This window comes from Varroa jacobsoni, unplaced genomic scaffold, assembly GCF_002532875.2.
Source record: "Varroa jacobsoni isolate VJ856 unplaced genomic scaffold, vjacob_1.0 scaffold_1329, whole genome shotgun sequence".
Classification (NCBI taxonomy): domain Eukaryota; kingdom Metazoa; phylum Arthropoda; class Arachnida; order Mesostigmata; family Varroidae; genus Varroa; species Varroa jacobsoni.
In genome coordinates this window covers 333,357-353,697 of record NW_019214231.1, presented here as the reverse complement: position 1 = coordinate 353,697, position 20,341 = coordinate 333,357, and the positions used below count along the sequence as shown (strand labels likewise).

At 37.4% G+C, this 20,341-nt stretch overlaps 1 protein-coding gene across 3 annotated transcripts; it reads left to right on the top strand.

Annotated features, from left to right (window-relative positions):
* The first annotated feature begins 723 nt into the window (after window positions 1–723).
* slgA (proline dehydrogenase slgA) lies at window positions 724–20,130 on the top strand. Of its 3 annotated transcripts, none has more exons than XM_022848126.2 (11): window positions 995–1,133; window positions 9,767–9,836; window positions 11,384–11,562; window positions 14,336–14,542; window positions 14,685–14,823; window positions 15,072–15,250; window positions 15,918–16,058; window positions 16,641–16,998; window positions 17,197–17,392; window positions 17,835–17,887; window positions 18,298–20,130. In XM_022848126.2, the coding sequence occupies exons 3-11, from the start codon at window positions 11,387–11,389 to the stop codon at window positions 18,445–18,447; spliced, it is 1,599 nt and encodes a 532-aa protein (XP_022703861.1). In that variant the 5' UTR covers window positions 995–1,133; window positions 9,767–9,836; window positions 11,384–11,386; the 3' UTR covers window positions 18,448–20,130. The 3 variants fall into 3 exon arrangements, with proteins under 3 accessions (XP_022703860.1, XP_022703861.1, XP_086827985.1); XM_086971859.1 differs by having other exon boundaries at window positions 1,011–1,133; window positions 9,725–9,836; XM_022848125.2 differs by lacking the exon at window positions 9,767–9,836 and having other exon boundaries at window positions 724–1,133.
* The last annotated feature ends 211 nt before the right edge of the window (window positions 20,131–20,341 follow it).

Below are 20,341 nucleotides of genomic sequence, written 5' to 3'. Positions count from 1 at the left end.
GTAGTATCTATTTCCATCGACCCATAGCCGCGTATTAGAATGTCACGCGCCTCTACACGTTGTTGAGCTCTTTGAATATTGTCATTAGTTCTCTTTTGTATAATCGTTGGGGTAATGTGTGTCATTCAATGAAGTTGAAAACATATGCTTCCAATAATTCGAGTCGAATCCTTCTCCCTAAGCCTCCTAGTAGGCTTGGTACTGCATGACGACCTTCATTTTCGCCGAACTAAAGTCAATTAAAAAATCTTAGCCATAACAATATCTTGTGAATATTGTTTGGCTCCGTAGTATGTAATAGTTCTCAAAAGAATTCCAACATTTCATAAGACGTCCATCGCAATGGAATCAGGGACGCACGGAACTGCAGTGTAAATAGCGAACTACAAAATTGCAAATTTATCCAATGACGATAGATAAAAATTATGTTTCTTAACTTGAACGATTATTGCATCCAGCGGTTGAGCGTGTTGGTAGACCTGTAAAAGTTTTCATACAGTTGACAATTTCTCTGTCCGTTTTTATTTTTATTTATTTATTTTTTTACTTACTTTATGATAGATATTGATCAGGTTGGAAAAAATCTTAGCCTTACAAGCCGATGTTTACAAGAGTCGATGTTGAAGCAGTAAAAAAAAAAACGGAGCAGTGTCCACTCTATGACCGCGCGTGATTTTTCCACACCTTCGTTGTTCCGCACGTTAACACGCCTACGAATATGAAATGTTTCAGTGAATTCGTTGGTTGGTGTTACAGCGGTATTAGTTAGTGTTGGCTGCATAGAAGCAGATTGACTAGTGCAGTACTATCTGTCTCCCATACGCAGCGATCGTGCTGCGTAGTGTGCGAGAAGTACTGCTTGCCGTATGTGACAACGTGTGTGTAGTATTTGCACCTTTTTAAAAATGCTACGCGCGGCTCCTTTGTGGCGAGCTGTTGGAACTTCACTGTCAAACTGTACCCACCTATATAGTAGTCGCACACTCACACAAGGTGATAAGAAGATTGAAGTAGACTTAAAATTTGAAGATGGACAGGAAGCTTACAAATCGAAAACTACAGGAGAACTTATACGAGCCTACCTGGTACTTAAACTATCATCGATGGATTTCATTTGTCGCCACAACGAACAGGTGAGTTTTTATTTGAGAACATGCTTATGTATCCAAACAAGGCATTTACGTCAATTATAATATATAAATTAGTGTGACTATGGGCATTATTGCGCGTGTGTCATCGAATGGAAACCAAAAATCAGTATCACCAGTAATAGAATAGGCGGAAAGGCAGCACGTGAGCGGTCTGTAACTTCCCCGCTAGTCTGCCAAGTGACCGTGCTATTGCCGACGGACAAACGATTTGTTAGCAATGGTTTTATCAATAGACCTATAACGTTGTTTTATACGCAGATATCTATTGTTGGTTTGATGTTTGCAGTAATTTTAAGGCCATATTGGTAATGCTTTCTATATTTTATACATGCTTTAACCTGAATAATGATTTGAACCTAAGTGGAACAGGCGTCGTACATGCGTGTCATATCTTTAACCTAATTCCAAGGCCACATAGTCTAACGCATGGTTTCCTATATTTGAATAACTTTATATTGCTTATACTTTCATACGTATAAGCTAATATAAATCTGAGCAGTCAATAAAGCAGTAGTAATAAGAATGTCAGGGATCAAATCGTGGCTTTTAAGCCACGATCCACTCAGAAATAGAAAACAATTTGTCGTTTTTCTCTCTCAGATTTGTTTTCGTTGACAAATGGCATGCCATATGTTATATACTGTATGCATACATATCAACTATTAGCAGGCGTGATTTGAAAGGCGTGGGTTATCAGAAGTAACTTTATATTTATATTTTAAAATTTATATTATTAATTGTTTATTATTAATTGTTTATATTATTAATTGTAGTATAATAAAACACAGGGAAATTAAACAAGTACACGAATGTACATGTTACCAAAAAAGTGTTGCTGAATCGTATCGGTTTTGTGTTGTTACATTAGTGTTTAGATTGGCAAAGTATCTTTAGGCTAAACAAGAAATTGTTTTACAAAATGACACAACATACGAGGATATGACAAAAAAAGGTTTAGATTGGAGCTAGTACCGATGAAATATACACCGACACGTCGTCTTGCTGAGCGCGCCTAAAACCCTATGTTAACGGTGCCGTGTGTGCGACCTATTGTAACACGGGTACGCATCTTTCTGGTCATAGAGGACGAATATGTCAGCTAAATTGGCACTAAAGGCACTAGATCTCGGTTGCTTTGCTGAATTGTAAAGCATGTCTACAGCAGAGCATAATAAAACGAGGTAACAGGGTGTAGTATTACGAAAAAGCTTATTTCTAAAACAGCAGATTCGATCATTGGCTTTTCTCAGTGAACTATCTTGTGTTCGGCTGCAGTAGAGCTACTGGGCTGAGTTGCTAAGATCGCTGGTCATTTTGAAAAAACTTTACCCTGTAAAAAGCAGCGCCAGTGTAGCTTGGGTGACTTTCCTGGTTGTTAAAAAGCATAGGCTCAATAAAAATTCATTCGAACTGGAGTGTCATAATATTTTGGCATATGAAAATTATCAAAAATTGTAAATTTCAGTTTGTGTCAGTCTACAACCTATTTATACGAATAGTAATAAAAAAAGCTTACGATCCGGTTTGACACCCTATGTTTAAAATTTTTCGTATCACCAGGGCAGCTGACAATCATTATGACACGTGTGAAAAAGTTCTACGGAATGTTTTGCTAAAGGAAACATAGTTATATTAACAATTCTGTGGTATTCAAACAGGTTATGCAACTTGTTTTAGGAATAGCATGTAAAACACCTAAAAGGGAATATCACGAAGTTGCATTATGTTTTGGGCGTCTTCGAAAAGTCATTCTACCATATAAAATCGCGTATTTTTTGGCCTATTGTAGGCCTGAGGGTTACTTAAGTTTTGTTTCTCATCCTACACTTAAAATACTTACTATTATCAATGATTTCATGACAGGGCTTCCTCAATTTGCTTTAGTTCAGCACAATGAGCTTGGCCTTCACTAGCTGTGCTCATTCCATGTATCGTATGTGAATTTATCGCGCATTTCCCGATATTCATTTATCCCTCGCTGCGAAACCCCACGAGTATGCAATATATGTAGCTAAGGGTACTGTCGTGAACCGAAGTCAATTACTACGACAAGAGTTTAAGATAAAACGACATGCTTGCCAATTTTTGTGGGAGAAGCATCAGTGTTAATGAAAAATTAAATGATAGCATAAAGGCCACTTCGATTGTTGGACCTACGTACAATTTTGCTAGGAAATAAACTTTACATATGTTAACGAAATAGCTTGATTACTAATGCTGATTAAATAATCGTTTTAACACCTTGTGAAGTAAGAAAAGGTCAAAAAGCATCTTCGGACAACTCTCACACATAGCCGTTGTTTTTGGATAACATTTATCTTAGTTACAGGCAGTGTTCTAATAAGCGTTACTCTATTGCCAGTCTAATCTTTAGTATGCCAGAGCAACTCATTGCCTGCGTTTGACGTACTTGGAAAATAAGATTTATTGAACTCAATAATTAACAAGAAATAGGAGATAATATGGCGAGTCATTTATTGAAAAAAGTCAGTGTCAAGTCTCAATAGTACTGTGCTTTTGAGACCTAGTAAAGATTTACGATTTTACTAGAGTTCGATTTATATGATGCTTTACTTAAAACATCTATCTTCATATGATTTCTAGCTTTAAAAAATAAGAAGCATTTCCTCTTTTGATGAATACACTGGGTGGGCCCGCGGACTTCGCCCTGCGTCTCTTTTCACGTTAATTTACGTGATTCACTGATGCTACATCTACTTTTATCTGAACTATTTATACATTAACAGCCATCCCGTTGCAATTACCCTGCTCCACCCAACGCTTTGCCCTTTTGCAGTTATTCTATCACTCTGCTTTAAGACAGAGAAACTTCGACTCGCGTTGTGCACGACTAAAGAAAGACAATAGTTCAGCAGACCTAGAAAATTTAGTTCAGGCAATACTTATCAGGTTTCAGTCGTCCATTTGAGTGTTCCAGCAGCGCGGCTGGCACACCGTGATTATTTCATCAGTCTCTTCTCATGTGGCTTATGCTGCGCCCAACTCAACGTATTGCTCTATGACACGCCAACATTGATATAGGCGTTCGGTTATGATTGACCTTACTGCATAATCTATTATTCCCCCGACAAGCATTCAGTCACAGTTAATCATGTCTTTTTATCCTATTATACTACTAATTGATAACAACCCTGTCCCAGTAACCTCGCTATTATGCTCCAATTAATCGGTTAGCGTACTCCGTGTACCCCCCTACCTTAAAGCAATAACTAGGTTTGACTATAAATAGAAACTAAAATAAACGATGCCAGCACGAGAACCCAGACTTCGTGTACCCTGCTTCAGTTATTTTCAGTCCCGCGGTGGAGTGTTTTTGTAATCTTAATACCTTGTGGCATAAATGCTGTGTTTCTATTTCAACTACACCTTTTACCTAAAAAAATAATTATCCATTTGAGAAATATGAACCACATGTTGAGATGAGTCATACTTTATCAACCATAGTACAAAGACCAAGTTAGCATCGTACCCCCATATAAGAAAAAATTCGCGAAATATAGCACTTGCACAGTCAATTAAGGTGTTCAGATTTCCTGAATTTCAAGCAGTTAATAAGAATACAGTCTTAACGCTGACTTACAAGGATGTAAAAAGTTAGCATTGTCATCGCCAAAATCAAACCGAGAACCCATTCTGTTTAGTAAGGAACAAACGAGTTTTCAGTGGAAATTTCTCACGAATTCTTGACAGTTGTCGAATAACCCTAGCTTACATATATAATATGGAACCAAAAATCCCATATTATATATATACACGCAACTTTTCTCAGGATTAAAGTTTAACTAAGAACCAGCCGAATTTACATAAGTCAAGTACCAACAGACATAGCTTTAGTCATGTAGACACATTAGAGCGCCAGCCGGGAGCCTTAGCTCGCGCTGGTTTAGCTATTAAATACACGCGAACGGTACTGATAACTGCCCTAATGTCTGTAAACAGTGGTGTGGTGCTATCAAAAATTAGCCTAATCACTCGCCGGCTATCTCGATCCTACGAGAGCGTTTTGGGTTTTTTTTCAAAACTTTAATACCTACGCATAGACAGACAAATAATACTGAATGATCAAAAAAGTACAAACGGTTTTTAAGCCAAAATTAAAAGAATTTTTTTTTCAGAAACAACATGCTGTATTAAATGTTCGCCGTTGTAATCCATGTTTGTCGGGTAACTAAGGATATGTGTGGTCTGGCGCCGTCATGACGCAATACGTTTGTTCCGATCGACTTTTTAATGGCTTGTTGTAATCTTCAGTTAGTTGTCTACAGTAAAGGTCCGAGTAAATCGTTTGCCAAGCAGCATTAGCCATAGCAAAAATGTATGATTCCTTTCCAGTCATCAATTTGGACTTTGCTACACATCGTGGAGTACATTTTTTTTTTTATATTTCCGTATATGATCTACTTTTCATAGCTTGTAATCAATAGCTTTAGAAATGACTAGGTTTCGCGGTGTTTTTACAGAGCCTTGCGGATAGAAATACGAGTATTTTTTTTGTCAGTTCGTATGGCACTCAAACATCGCGCCTCTTTTTGTGGCTAGTTTCCTTCAAATGGTTCACAACTGTTTGGTGGTTAATGCTTGGTACTTTAGCGACATCATGGCCGCTCACGTGTCGGTCTTGCTCCACATTCACAGTAGTTAATGAACTTTTTTATTATTTATCGATCTACAGGAGCACTTTCATGTCGAGATTTTTCGAATGAAAACGATAGAACCGCGTTTGAGACGTTTCTTCTTGTAGCGCTTCTCGGCACTATTTTTTATATAGGTCTAGGTAGCATTTACCGTAATGAATATAACCAAAAAATATTTAAGAAATATACACATATTGATATGTGGCAGTTGGCTTGTCCCCGAAACCCGATTTGTATAACATTTACTGTGCTCTTTTTTAGTTGTCAAGTTCTGCCTTCAGACAGAGGCCGTGTAGAAACGTTTTAGGTTGTTGCCTATGTCCAGCGATAACGTATCAATGTCATGATTATTACATGCAGGTGTCATACAGTTGGCACCAATTTGGCCTAAAAAGCCTTTCTTCCCAACACTAGCTAACGGAACGTGTTAAGAGCAAGTCGAGGTCGTTCTGTGGAAAACCTAATTAAGAATACCTGTGTCGCAGAGCTGACGATTTGCATCTCATAACTAGATATTTCCGCTTCAATACATCGACCTATACACCACTAGAAGCGTGATAGAACACATTTTTAAACGTGGTTTTGTTCCCTCTTTTCGTCAATATATTGAGATTTCGATTTAGTGGCTCAAAAAGCTAAGCTTAGCGGCAACTAGAGTTTTTAAATATAATGAAAGAGTCACACCCTTTAAACGAGGTGCCCGTATTTAATGCCTTCGCGGACTGATTAAGCAAAACAAAGCCATGGTGTTTAACTTCATAATCATATACTAGAAAAGTAATTTTTCCAGTATTTGCCCAGTTATTTATGCAGGTTATGAGTGTACAAGCATACCTTGAAGTATCTCGCACTGCAGAGGCGCGTTCTAAGTCTTTATTTTAGCATGGCTTCTACATGTGGAATCGAATTTAGAAAAACAAATCATACTGTTGAGTAATATGTAGTTGTAATACTTTTCAAGTTTTCGTGTAGATCTCGGTCGTAAATTTCTTTATATGAAGGAAAACTACAGGTCTTGATCATATTTCGTTGCGATTTTTGTTGAGGATGAACTCTAAGACCTGTTGTAGTGTTTCACACATCCTACGAGTTACGAACTAATTATATGCTAATAACTTCTAATAGCCGCCCTATTTCGGTTTCCTTTAGGTAATTGAGAAAAGGTCTGGAGTGAGGTTTACATTACCTGTATTATGCTCCTTGTGTGTCGTGGGATGATCCCTAAATACCGAGTGTTGAAATGCCTGCTTTAGGATAGCGGAATTAAGCATGCTTTTGATTAAATATTTCAAAACCTCACAAAACGAATCTCGTGAGATTTGTTTTTTGAGTCGTGACTCTGTGCTCGCGGTTAAATAATATATAGTGTAGTTTGCAGTCGCATTTCAGTAGATCACGCTCAACAGTAGGACAAAGAGATCTAGATTGGGTACATATGATAATCATATATAACCTGCCACATGTTCGAATTTTTCATTAAAAGTTATTTTTATTGTTAATCAAGATGAGAATGGTCGAGAACCCTTGAAATTCTATAAAGTAATGATGTTGTACAGTCACCCACTGCAAGCGGAACTAATAGTAGTAAGTCTTCATTTTCAGGTTGTTATTCGATTGGTTTTGAAAAGCTGGACCGTAAAAAACTTGCTGTAAATCTACTAATGGATCAGTTGTACTAAACCGATGCTGTATGTTCGTTCCACTTAACATCCTTTGCAATAAAGCGCGGGAATTGGAAGAAACTGGCGATCTTATCGTCATTTTTAAGACGAACAAATCGGCTGTATCGCTCTCCATAGAAACTGCCATGTACTAGTTTAAATTTATTTCCATACGTCGACAGCAGACGTTGAAAAGGGTGCATGAATATAAATAACCCCATATGAAGCGTATGTATATACAATAGTTACATAACTGGTAGCACTCATTCATATATAGAAGTGTTCCCTATACCCATTCGGCTACAGAATCTGTATAGATAGTCAAAAAAGGGTTTGTTAAGGTTAGTTTTGTTTAAATGAATAAAGCGCACTCGATATCTAAAAAAATGCACGCTTGATGTGTATTCCAAGTTTTTGCTAAAAATCCCACTTCTGTTGACACAAATAACTGGGAGACAGATCTTTAGATGGAAGGAAAATAGTTGTACTAAAGGTGCATGTTTTTTAAAACATTTTAAATAATACAGTTGTATTAGTGACGGTAAAGACAGGATTGCTTGTTTAAAAAGTAGGTTAAAAGCCCGATCAATGTTACAGGCCGAAGAAAGATGAAACTTGTGTGATCTTTTTCAATAAGCCGCGGCTCATCCACCTGGCTAGAAACAGTGCCCAAGCTGACTCCGAAAGTTAGTTGTTTGCGGGTTTCTCAGAGCAACAAGAACTCATTTCCAATTAATTGGTGGCCAACAATATGAAATGTTGCATAGGCTCAAAGTGAGTACGTACTAAAAGTGGACAAGGCATGTTTTTTCATTTGACTTACAAAATCTGAGACTTTAAATAGTACTGCAAAAAATACTGTATTATAACCGTATACCTGTATTCGAACCGATAATATTTTCATCTCGGATACGTAAATTCACATAGCTTGCAGTACACAGAACACACTCACAGTCACTGTACATTCGAGACATCTTTTCTTCTTTTAGATTTCTTTATTTCATATATATATATATATATATATATGATTCTTTATCAAGTAATCTAACTTGAACAATATATATATATATATATATATATATATATATATATATATATATATGGCATGCATTAGCAAGTTTGGAGAAAACTAGTACATTAGTTAGAGAACATTCCGAACTATCGATGATGCGTGTAGTGATTGGAAAATTTGAATGAATAGCAAGATATCTGACAAAACTAGGAAACGTAGCGATTGATTTTCTTTGTTTGATCATCAATAGGAAGGTGTCCTAAACCTTTCTTTTTAGAATTTCGTTTATTTGATGTACAATCGCTAATGATTTGCGTTGGATTATCTATGCCGTTTCGTGGTATATCAGAGATTTTTGTTTATATATTCGGCTTATAGAAAGATTTCGTCGGCAACTGGAAATATATGTATACTCGCAAAATGTTTACAAGCTTTGCAATCAATAATAAAGCTTGTAACTCTAACATTCATATAAAGCACCTTCATTTCAAACATCATATTTAAAGTTAACGTTCAGCAAGTGCTTAGACCTCCCATTCGATATTAATATACGTCATCGACAACGTTTTGTTTGAAACATGCTAAATTTGCTGACTTATGCTCGTGCCAACTTATTTTGCACCATAAAATTATTTCAAATACGTACCGTTAAAAAACGACGGTAATCCTCAATGTGCGGACATTGGTGGTTCGTACTTTAGCGTTGACGAACGGTTACTATGACATACAGGGACTACGATTGGTGAAATACCAAATAAGTCGGGCAGGACTAACGTCGGCTGCCTTTCCAGCGGGGCATGTCCTTGATGGTATACCGAAGATTGGATTCCAAGACCTATTTACACAGAAAGAATAAAAGATTGGATTCCAAGACCTTTTTACACAGAAAGAATAACTGAAAGTTTTAAAAGAAAATAAAAGAGAAAATGTCTGTATCGCTTAACTACGCGTGGATATCATAGATACGACAAGATTGACGCAGCGTATATTATTACACATTCTCAGTAAAAAAAGACTAATCGTGCAGTGGAAATACTTAACAAATTTACTGTTGATGGCGCAGCGCTGGCGAGATTTTTCCACAGAGATCTCTGTGATCGCGGGTGAGACCATAGGTCCAGGGGACCAGGAGAAACGATGAGAGTGGCGACGTTTGGTGGCCACAGCGCAGCTGCCAGCTACACTCAGAATAGCACAGGCCGACCTAGACTGATCTATAAAATTTCGGGATAATTCTTTTTACAGATGCATATTATCTGAAAAGTATTCAATCTTCATCTCTTATAGCGTGATCTTCGTCGCTTGACACTGCAGAGGCCCACGCTTGTCCCACCTGGGACAACATGCACTTCAAAAGGTAGGCACTTCAATAGGTTTTATCTAGTATGCCCCATCGAAGTCATAGAGGATGTACTTGCTGCATTCCTTTACAAATTATTTAAAAAAGAAACTGGATTAGTTATATTAAAATTTTCGGTGAGTAATGGGACAAAGCAGAGCGCACAAACGTATGCTTCTCTCTGTTTAGCATAAATAATAACGTATAAAGACCTTAAAAAATGTTACAACGTAAGCCGTGCTATATATTCCAGAAAAACGTTAACCTGATAAAATCATTTTGTTGCACGCGGAACACTTCTGCTCTTCTAAAGCACTTAAGTATTTTAGTAAAATGCTATTTACGTTTCGGTAGTGCAGATTTGGGTACTTTAAGATGGAGTTTTAGGCCATTGCTTACCGGCGATACGGTAGAGGGATATTACGAGTCTGTCGAAAGCCACTTTTGAACTGCAATGGAGTCGCCGTTTCAAATTCTCAACCACTTTTCCCGTGCCTAAAACCCGAGTTCATAGTCTGTAGTAACGACACCGTCGAACCACTTAATTCCTAAAATAAAACGTTCGTTAAATGTGTATTGCTATTATTAAGCGATTAATCATTGTTTGGTAGTCTACTGAGTTTAGCATGTCTCTAGCAGGTCAAGAGTACTGACACACACATACTGGCGATATTCCCGCAATGGTTTGGTAAAATAAATAAGAGAATAGAGTTTAGACATTTATTTTGCTCACACAAGCTAAATACTGGACCATCTGATGTATTCGAACGCCTCATTCGCCACTGTCGTAGTGCGTCGTAGTAAGCGGCTTTTAACTGTACCTGTTGGCTTAGTTAAGTTATATGGTACCATGTGGTTAATACGACGGCAGATATATGTGATTAATAGTTAGTATTGGCTGTACTACTAATCCACGTAAGCATTAGAAGGGCGATGACTATTTCTTCATGGTGGTGGGGATCTGGAGGCGAGGGAGACCCGTTGGGGGTACGCGTACGCATTTTATTGTAGAACTGAAGAAACAACAAAACTCCTGAAGAGACAACGGATCCCCCTCACTTCAGTAACTAATAGGGAGGAAACGGTCCCAGCTAGCGAGTTCGAGGGTTCTACAGATATCTTTCTAAACACCCCGGCACAAGTCCTCATGAGGTGAGGGCGTGAATTTTTTTGTCGGCTAAGCGTCCATGTGAATGTCTTAGGCCCCCTATACACAAGTCACCAGCAACCTTTTAATGGCTTTTCTGGTACATCTAGCTCACGTTCGACCAAAGCAGAATCTATGGTGAGAATTAGGGGAACGACGAAGAATTCTTGCTCTTAAACATTGTTAGCATAAGATTTTGAGTCAGCTAGTGATCTGAATGTTCAATATGAAACAGCCAATCGATTCTTCTATCGAACTTCATTGTTCTATGTTCATATTATCTAGTGGTTTGTATTAAAAATTATCAAAGCTCTATTCACCATCGCTAGATGCTTTTCTCGTCAGAATTTGCCTAAATTGTATGTGAGAACGTAAAAACCCGATTAAAAAAGTTTTACTATATTTACATAAATTTCAGTTAATGGTTCTTGGCCAGAAGATCCTTGGAAAATCGTTGTTCCGTATTGTGATGCGAAAAACCTTCTACGGACATTTTGTAGGAGGGGAGTCGGAGGAAGCTATTAAACCAATGGTCGAGCGACTTAAAAGCTTCGGGGTGAAGAGCATTCTCGATTATAGTGCAGAGGAAGACCTGAGGTAAACGATTATTTACGACTACAGCTTAATCTGTCGAGTGTGTGGATGTTACGTGGTATTTTGGACGATAACACGGGTTTCCAAATATTGCAAGATAGCTAGCCATTTCGATGTGGCGTTTAATCGTGCGCTGAACTAGTGTTTAGATTAATGCTTAATTGGCGTAGAAATATAGTACACTGCATTAAGGCTGACTACTCATGTTCGGGTTTTCAGTAGAACTCATGCGTATATGCCAGCTACTTAGCTGAAAGAGCAGCCGCGAAGTGTGCAACTTGAATGCAATCCTATACCTTAAATTTGTAACGAAGACATTATAATTCGCAGGTTGGTTTTCATTTTTTTGCGTATTTCATTCTACCTATTTGCTGGATAATCCAACCATACCTTAATGCTCATATACAGACCGACCACCGAATTGGGTCAATGCAGCTCCCCCTACGCTGCGAATTTCAAACCGAATATAGAGCGTCCTAAGCTTGCAAAAGATTCTGCGAGTGCTAAACTTTCGTTTGTTACTGGCAACTATATAAATAACATCACTAAAGACCGTGTTTATAATGCAAGAGATGCAATGTGATCTAGATAAAAAGCTTGAAGCAAATAAAAGTGAATGACTTTAACATCTGCATATTTTAACTGAATTCTTAACGCTTGCGTATTAGTAACTAATGATAATACAGAATTCTGCTATGTGGAGTAATGAATGTCTGTTAATAACGTAATTGCGTGATATGTATTCGAATGGCCGTTTTATACCTCCTGTTCAAGTTCATTGTCCTCAACTTACTCGTAATCTAGGCAATTTTTCTTCAAACTTTGCTTCTACATTCGGTGGACGGAGCCTCGTATCGATCTGTTATAGTGCAATGGTCAATAGTTATTGTGGCAATGTTCATATTTTACATAGAATAAAAAATAAAAAATTGCTAGAAATAGAAACCAGTGGTACGTGCTTCATTCTAAGGTAAGTTAGAAGTTAATCTATATTAGTGTATGAATAATAATTAATCGGAAATATCCGTTTTAGTATCTGTTTTAATGATTGTACACCGTAGAGTGTTTAACATCAGACTGGATAACGAATTCCCATGAGATTGGGTGGAATTTTTTAATCCCGTAATAATAATTATCATTTTTCATTACCTTTATTTTTACATTAAAACATGTATGAAGACGCCAGATTTTTAATATATAATAATTTCCCAATGACGTTGAGAGTTACTAATCCATGTAGAAAATAAGGTGATTTCCTAATGAAGAGAAAACGTGCAAGTTCGTTGGCGCTAGGTTTGAAGAAATGGAGGGTGCAAGAAATCTCCCATCTGAAGTCCACGAGAGCATATTTAACGATGTTTGCCGCGTGTATTATGAAACAGGATGACTGTACTTCGTCTGTCGGCTCGTTTCTCCTCTGTAGCATGGCTGACTCGATACAAATGGGCCAAATAGATGTCCGATCAACGACTGGCTACTTCAATAATACAACGTTACCGCCATTAGCATGCACGAAGAAAATGTTCCGGCCTGTTTTGGTAGCAATCTAGCCTTGATGAAACGCGTAATACAGAAGGAATCAAAAATACAGTTTGTTAAACCTGGAACATTCGTCCTTAAGGAGTTCTTTTCAAATAAAAGTACTCTAGAGAAAATGGGGCAGAAAAAAGCGTTTTCGAACGTTATATCAGAACGTTATATACAACGATAGATATATAAGTGGAAAAGACGACAAGTTCTTGAGAAAGTCCACGGAAATTTGTAAGCCAACTTAATACTTGCATGTAGTAGTTTGTTTTGGTGGGCTTTGCATGAGGGAGGTAATATGCAGTGACACGTAGGCGTACTCACACATTATGTTGTATTTCCGTTCTGGACTCACATCCAACTCATTATATACATGGTATGTATCGTACTATTGTTATTGTTATATATTAGCACAAGAATATATATCTACAAGCAGGTTAGGAAAAAAATGAGTTTGTTATATTTGTTGTTATGACTTGAATGCAGTCTCGTCAATATTAAAAAAGCTCCACTTATAATTATTATCGTTCTTCGATATATTTACTCTTGGCAGTGCTACAATTATGTAGTTTGTGATGGCTACACTCCAAAATCGAATGTGGATTATTTGTACTGGCTTGTGGAAACCTTAGCTATAATGAAATTGTCGAGCGATGAGAAATCGACGTACTAGAGCTCAGCTCTACGGTAACAAATCTTGCCAAATGTTATCTAAAAGAGTCACTTTGAAAAGTATAGTTATTCAGTAGTAGATTTTAAGTTTGGCTACCATTTGACACGAAGTTTATAGAAAATCAGTTAGTAAATCAGATAATAGTGTTTAGGATTTAAAGAACAATTTTTTAAATGAAGTAAAGCCTAAACATGGCGCTGACTCAATCCTCTAGTAAACGCGTCTCCAGACGTGGTATTGATTACATTTTCTACATATATATATTCCGATGAACGAACTAGACATTAACGTCGCATACGGTGCGCAAAAATGCTTATTTCACTCCCAAAATACTCAGAACCCCGGGAGTATAATCGTCACATCGATGTGGGTATCGAAAGATTTCAAAAACAAGAAGAAAGAGAAAAGTCAGGCTTCGAACCTTCGCAAATGCTTAACGTCTCACGTTTATACCAAAAAAAAAGTGGTTGTTGCTGAGGTACAGCAAGTGCAATTGGATTTTCAAATGGAATATCAACTCTAGTTGATTTGGATAACGATGATAACGAAATTTCTTTTCTGTGTCAATGTACAAAGTAAGGAAAAGGCGACAAACTTAGAGATGGCGTCTCTCACATCTGCGGCCGGATACTACTCGTCGGGCTCCTCGTCGCCTCTACGAGCTCCAGTTTCTGTACTACAAGATACCCCAAATTCCGAGGACAGTCCTTTAGGAGGTAAATTAGCCCAGTTTCAGCCGCAGCAGAAATTCGCCGATCGACGAAGCCATCATGTCACTGCCAGGTGAGGTTTTCTCAGTTCGAAAAGGAATGAAAGCGCATACTATATAGATATATCGTAAATCATTTTCATTGGAGCTATTGCTTTTGTTTGGCTCAAATACGTATAATTTCAATACAAATTTTACGTGTTGTATCATTTCCAGAACCTACTTCTACCTGAATGAAGCACAATGTGAAAAGAATACGACAATTTTTCTTAAGTCTGTCGACGCAGTTGCAGGAACGGGTGGAACCGGACTTGCCGCCATTAAGCTTACGGCGCTTGGACGACCTCAACTTCTGGTTAGACTCCACAACCTTGATTTATTCTATTGACACTTCAAACTTAGATCAGCCGGCGCCGCTGACGTTATGAATGTTAAAGAAGAGGTTTGTCGCATCTGATTCCGTCATATCTATGGCAACCGTTCAGCTTGCCCATCTCTCTGAAAAGGAAACTACCTTATTTGGGAATTCCTCTAGTGATAGCACTGTTCTGTGCAATAGATGCAAAATGTTTTGTTTATTATGGTTTGCCGTCTTGCTTATAGATGCAACTGTCAGAGGTTATCGTTTATACTCGTAAGTTATTCCGTAAGCTGACTGGAAAGGCAAAAACGATGGTTCTTGAGGAAGTCTCTCCGCAGCAAATCGAGCAACAATTAAGAATTGACAAGGACCAGGAAGAGTACCGAAAATGGCTTGACCGAATGGATTACGATAAAAAGGGGTTAGTGGACTACAACAGCTAAAATCTTCTCGTTGAAGACTTGTTGGGTCTTCAACGTAGAGCTTTAGCCAGAACTTCATTTACAACCTTCATAGAGAGGCGTGCTTGCGGAGAAGTGTTTCAACTGTCCCAAAAATCACAGCTACCCATCGATGTTTACCTCGAACGTGGTGACATTTACTCTGTCCTGTCTAGTAGATATTATTCAAAGAGTAATCTATATACATAAGCACACAGACTATAAAGAAAGTACATTTAATTTTTGTTGTTGATTTAGAAAATATCCAGTCATATTCAAAGTATTTTTTTTTATCATTCTAAATAACCTAAGTCGCACTATACAACGAGTAGCAGATCCTAAGATATGTGCATCATTAGTCTTGAGGATACATTTTTTGCATTGTAAAATATAAAACCATTAGAAAATTGCAATTTTCTACGAAAATTAGAAGCATATAATATATATACTATTTAATACTTAATTTGTTATTGAAAATTGTATTATATATTTTTGCTGTTATGATCAATAATACGGAGAGAAGGTATCCGTATATATACTAAAATTACTTCGAAAACAGAGCTTTATAATTATAATTAGTCGTCGTTTCTCCGTTTATTTTTTAATAACATGTCAATTTTAACCAGGAGAATTGTGATTTCAATCTAGGTTGATGAATATCTTCTCGTGGAGTGGTCTGGTGGACACAAATTGCATGATCTCAGACCTTTTCAAGGTACCTAACCTTCAGACCGGGAAAATGGAACCCATTTTCTCGGCACTCACAAAGGAAGAGGAAGAAATGTTCAGGTAATCCTACGACGCGCAGATGTATGAACGAGAATTATGCCAGAAGCTAGTAAAATTTATTAATTTCTTAATTTGGCTCTATTTGGCATTTGGGGGAATTTCCTGGAAAAAGACAGTTCTATCAGACGAATTCGAAAGTGGTTTGTGCGCATATATGGGCTCAAATAAAACGATACTACTTTGTCACAGATTTTACTAATGCTGTTTGTCCTTAAGGATTATTTTAAAAATTTATTTCACATGAACTTAAATATTATTTAGAATTTAATTTTCTTTGTGGCTTATGTTTTCATTTATTTCCTTGATTATAAATATATAATGATAATTTTTGCAAACATAAGATTTGAATCAGTGTGGCAACATGCTCGTATTTTTATAGTTGCCACACCAACACACGAAGTGCGCATAACCTACCTAAAATACGCCGCTTCTGTTTGTTAGCATTATAGAATAGCGTAATACGGTCAATACATATATATTATGTATATATTACTAGCATGGAAGTAGGTATTTTTGTAGATTAGTGTTAGTATTTATTTTGTCTTGCGTCTGAATGCAAGTTGTATCATTTCGTTGCCATAGGAACATGATGCGACGCGTACATACGATTACCGAGCATGCTCAGGCAGCCGGTGTTCGTGTAATGGTTGATGCGGAACAGACCTATTTCCAGCCGGCTATCTCACGGCTTACAGTTGAGCTAATGCGAAAGTACAACAAAGAAAAACCCATCGTCTTCAATACTTATCAGTGCTACCTCAAGGAGGCATTTGAGTACGTTCAGCGCGATATTGAATTATCAAAAAGACAAAATTTCTGCTTTTCTGCAAAGATTGTTCGAGGTGCATACATGGAACAGGAAAGACTTCGTGCGGTAACAGTCGGCTATGAAGATCCTATCAACGAGTCGTATGAAGCCACTAACGAAATGTATCATAAGGTATTACGTTTTGTGCTAACTCTAGATTATCTCTGTGGCTTTGAAGCTTACTGAGTTGTGGAGGCAAGTATGCTTATCGTGTTTTTTCGGTAAATTATGATTGTTGATGTCCATTTAGCAGCTGTTAGTGTTATTATCAAATTTACGTGGCTAAGCTGCGTTTTGCAATTTAAACAACTATTTTCGCATGTTTTGTAGGTACTAGATTTAATTTTAAGTGAGATTGTGGCGTCTAAGAAGAATGGCAAAATCTCTGTAATGTGCGCGACGCACAATGAGAATACAATTCGCTACGCCGTCCAGCGGATGAAGGAGCTTGGCATCGGACGTGGTGAACGGCTTGTTTGTTTCGGGCAACTTCTGGGAATGTGCGATCAAGTCAGCTTTCCACTTGGTAAAGATTTAGCATTTAATATAGTCTGCTCCCACCATCAGATGTATTAGTGCTGCACGAGTTTGACAAATTAATAAGGGTCTATAGGAATGGTAAGAGCTGGTTTAATCTATGCTTCTTCCCTTTCGTATCCACAAATTAATGGATCTGCCTAAAAATTATTCATATTAGAAAAATAGCTTATTTGAGCAGTGAAACGGTAGTTACAGTAATTTCTCTATAGTACAGGCGACAATATTATTTGGCTTCGCCCATTCCAGCAGTTACTGCAAATGAGCTTTATAAGTAGAGCATACTGACCAGTCTATTTTTTGTGTAGTTCAGCTTGAGTTTGACATTTGTTATTTGTGTGTAGGAACAAAGTAGGCACCGCGTAACTGGTTGGTCGACCAAAACAGACATATTGTTATGCTGGCTGGTAATGATATGACTTTTCTTTCAGGACAAGCTGGGTATTCAGTTTACAAGTACGTGCCCTACGGGCCAATCGACGAGGTCTGTATATAACCTTTTTACACTTCTATGCTATATATAAATTTATATAAACAGCGGCCAGCCAAGTTGTAATAAATCTGCGGATCATTTGTATTAAATCTGTTACTTCTCACATCTAAAGTGTCTGCGGTTTCGCTTTCGAAGTAACTTGTCACTATTTAAAGCGGTATTGACACTCGTTTCAAAACTAAAGTAAACCTAAATGGATTATTATTTTATATTAATAAAATACAACTATTTTTCGATTACGACACGGAAAAAACTCTTGACTGTTTTCCTGTTATGGCTGTTACCCCGTTCTTTCTACGATATGTAATGATCACGAAAAAACACGGTAAATATAATTTTCTTCTGCAGCGCGTGGTCACTTTAGTTATATAGGGGACAAAAAATGTATGTTTTTTTTTCAGGTAATGCCATATCTGTCTCGACGGGCTGTTGAGAACAATTCCTTATTGAAGAAAGTGTCGAAAGAATTAGACATGCTAAGCCATGAGATTAGACGCAGGATACTTAAGGGTCAATGGTTTTACCGGCCACGAGGTGAAATTGTTTTGTAAGCGCTCTTATCATATCCTGTGTCCAATAAATTTACCCCACAAATCTAGGAAAATAAACAACAATGTGCTGCGTAAATTACGCTTCCTGACATAAGACAGCCCAGATTCCAGGAGGCACAGGACCGCACTACAAACTATCAATAAGTCTACGGGCCGCTAATACACAAGCTCACGTTTGAGGTAACGCACTCAAGAAAAACTAAATTGCTGTATACGCTAAGACACTATTTCGGTTGTTACTTATCAACAAATACTAAACTTGTACTCCGTCGTGCAGTAAACGGTAAACTTGTTTACGTATCTTTATGACAAAATTTTGTAGGCTCGATAATGGTCAACCATTTGTCTTCATTACTAACATTCTTGTATAGACAATTCAAACTAAATTTGTAACCGCTAATTTCTTGATTGTGAGGTCTTAAACGTGGCAAGCAGTGTGCTGAAACGATGATGGTATTATTTTTATTTATGGTATTTTATTATGGTGTTTTACGGTGTATAGTATTTTAACAGGAGTCGTTCCAAATTAATATTGATTTCAACCTTTTTCAAGTCTGGAGCCTAATGATTTATTATTTAAGCTAATATACAATTACCATATGGTGACGTTCTCATTATATAGGCAGTAGATTGTTATTCTGACATTGCAGATAGAACCAGACACTTATTTTGTTTTTTTGACAAAGCGCTTGCGCTCTTAGGAATAGATTTGATGATACTGTTTCATTGTTGAAAATATGAAATAATAACTGGAATGTATTGAAGCGCAGCAATGTGTAAACACAAACGTTAGGAATTTAACCAATTACAATAGAACGACAAAAGGTACAGCGTCTGGGGATGTAATTGTGGTCGAATGGCATGGTAATTTTTATCGGGGGCATTGCACAACATGTAGCGATCCTCCGTTTATGCAATCAGGGCCTCATGACCGCTAGTACTAAAATTTGTAATTGAACTTAAGACCGCTTAAACTTAAGGTGCCGATGAGAATTAATAAAGGTTCGGGAAGAACACGTTCGGGTTGCTGATATGAGCTAGACGGGCCGGGCCTTGTGTCCATGTGCTGCTATTTCAATTCCGCTGACGACAGTAACTGATCGATAAGCGACTAATGTCACCGTTGTTTTAAGTGTAAGCTACGAGTCTTTCAGGATGGCGTTAAAATGGCTCACTTGATATATAAGACAAATACAGATGCAGATGATAAGTGTCTTACTGAAAATGATACTGCGTGTATGGCTTTAACAGCCTGTTATAAGATCTACAATCATCATATCACTAATAGAGCTCGGATGACGTGGCACAACTGCCGTAGTGACTATATTTTGCGATCAGTACGTTCCTGCTGCTAAAAGGCAGCAATACGTGATTGTGGTATTGCTATATTATAACGGTATGATTTGTTGTGTTACTTCCAACCAACAAGTTCCTATTTAGTTTCATAGGGAGTTTACAGATTGGTAGATAGAACTGAAGTCCTCATGATGTACGAGACTTTACCTAAATTCATAATTGACAGACTTTTTCCCTAAATCCGTTTTTGGTCTCATTAGCGTATTCTAATCATACATACATATCAAAGCGAGACGGAGCCGGCGAATGAAAGTACCAATGACTGCTATGGTATATGACTCGGTTAGTCGTTGAAAAAATCAATAAATATACTGATATATAATGTTATATATGTGTATTTTTTGTCATATCCTTATAAGATCACATATCGCATGCTGTTTAACGATTTTCTTCCGTAATGGCTATGCTCTGGTGTAATTATCAAGTCATCTGGCGCAATGGTTGCAATAATACCATAAAGGCGTAAATAGAAATTTAGATAATGCGAAGAGCGATAATTTAAACCTGCAAATTGGCATCTGGGCTTTCTGTGGGAAAA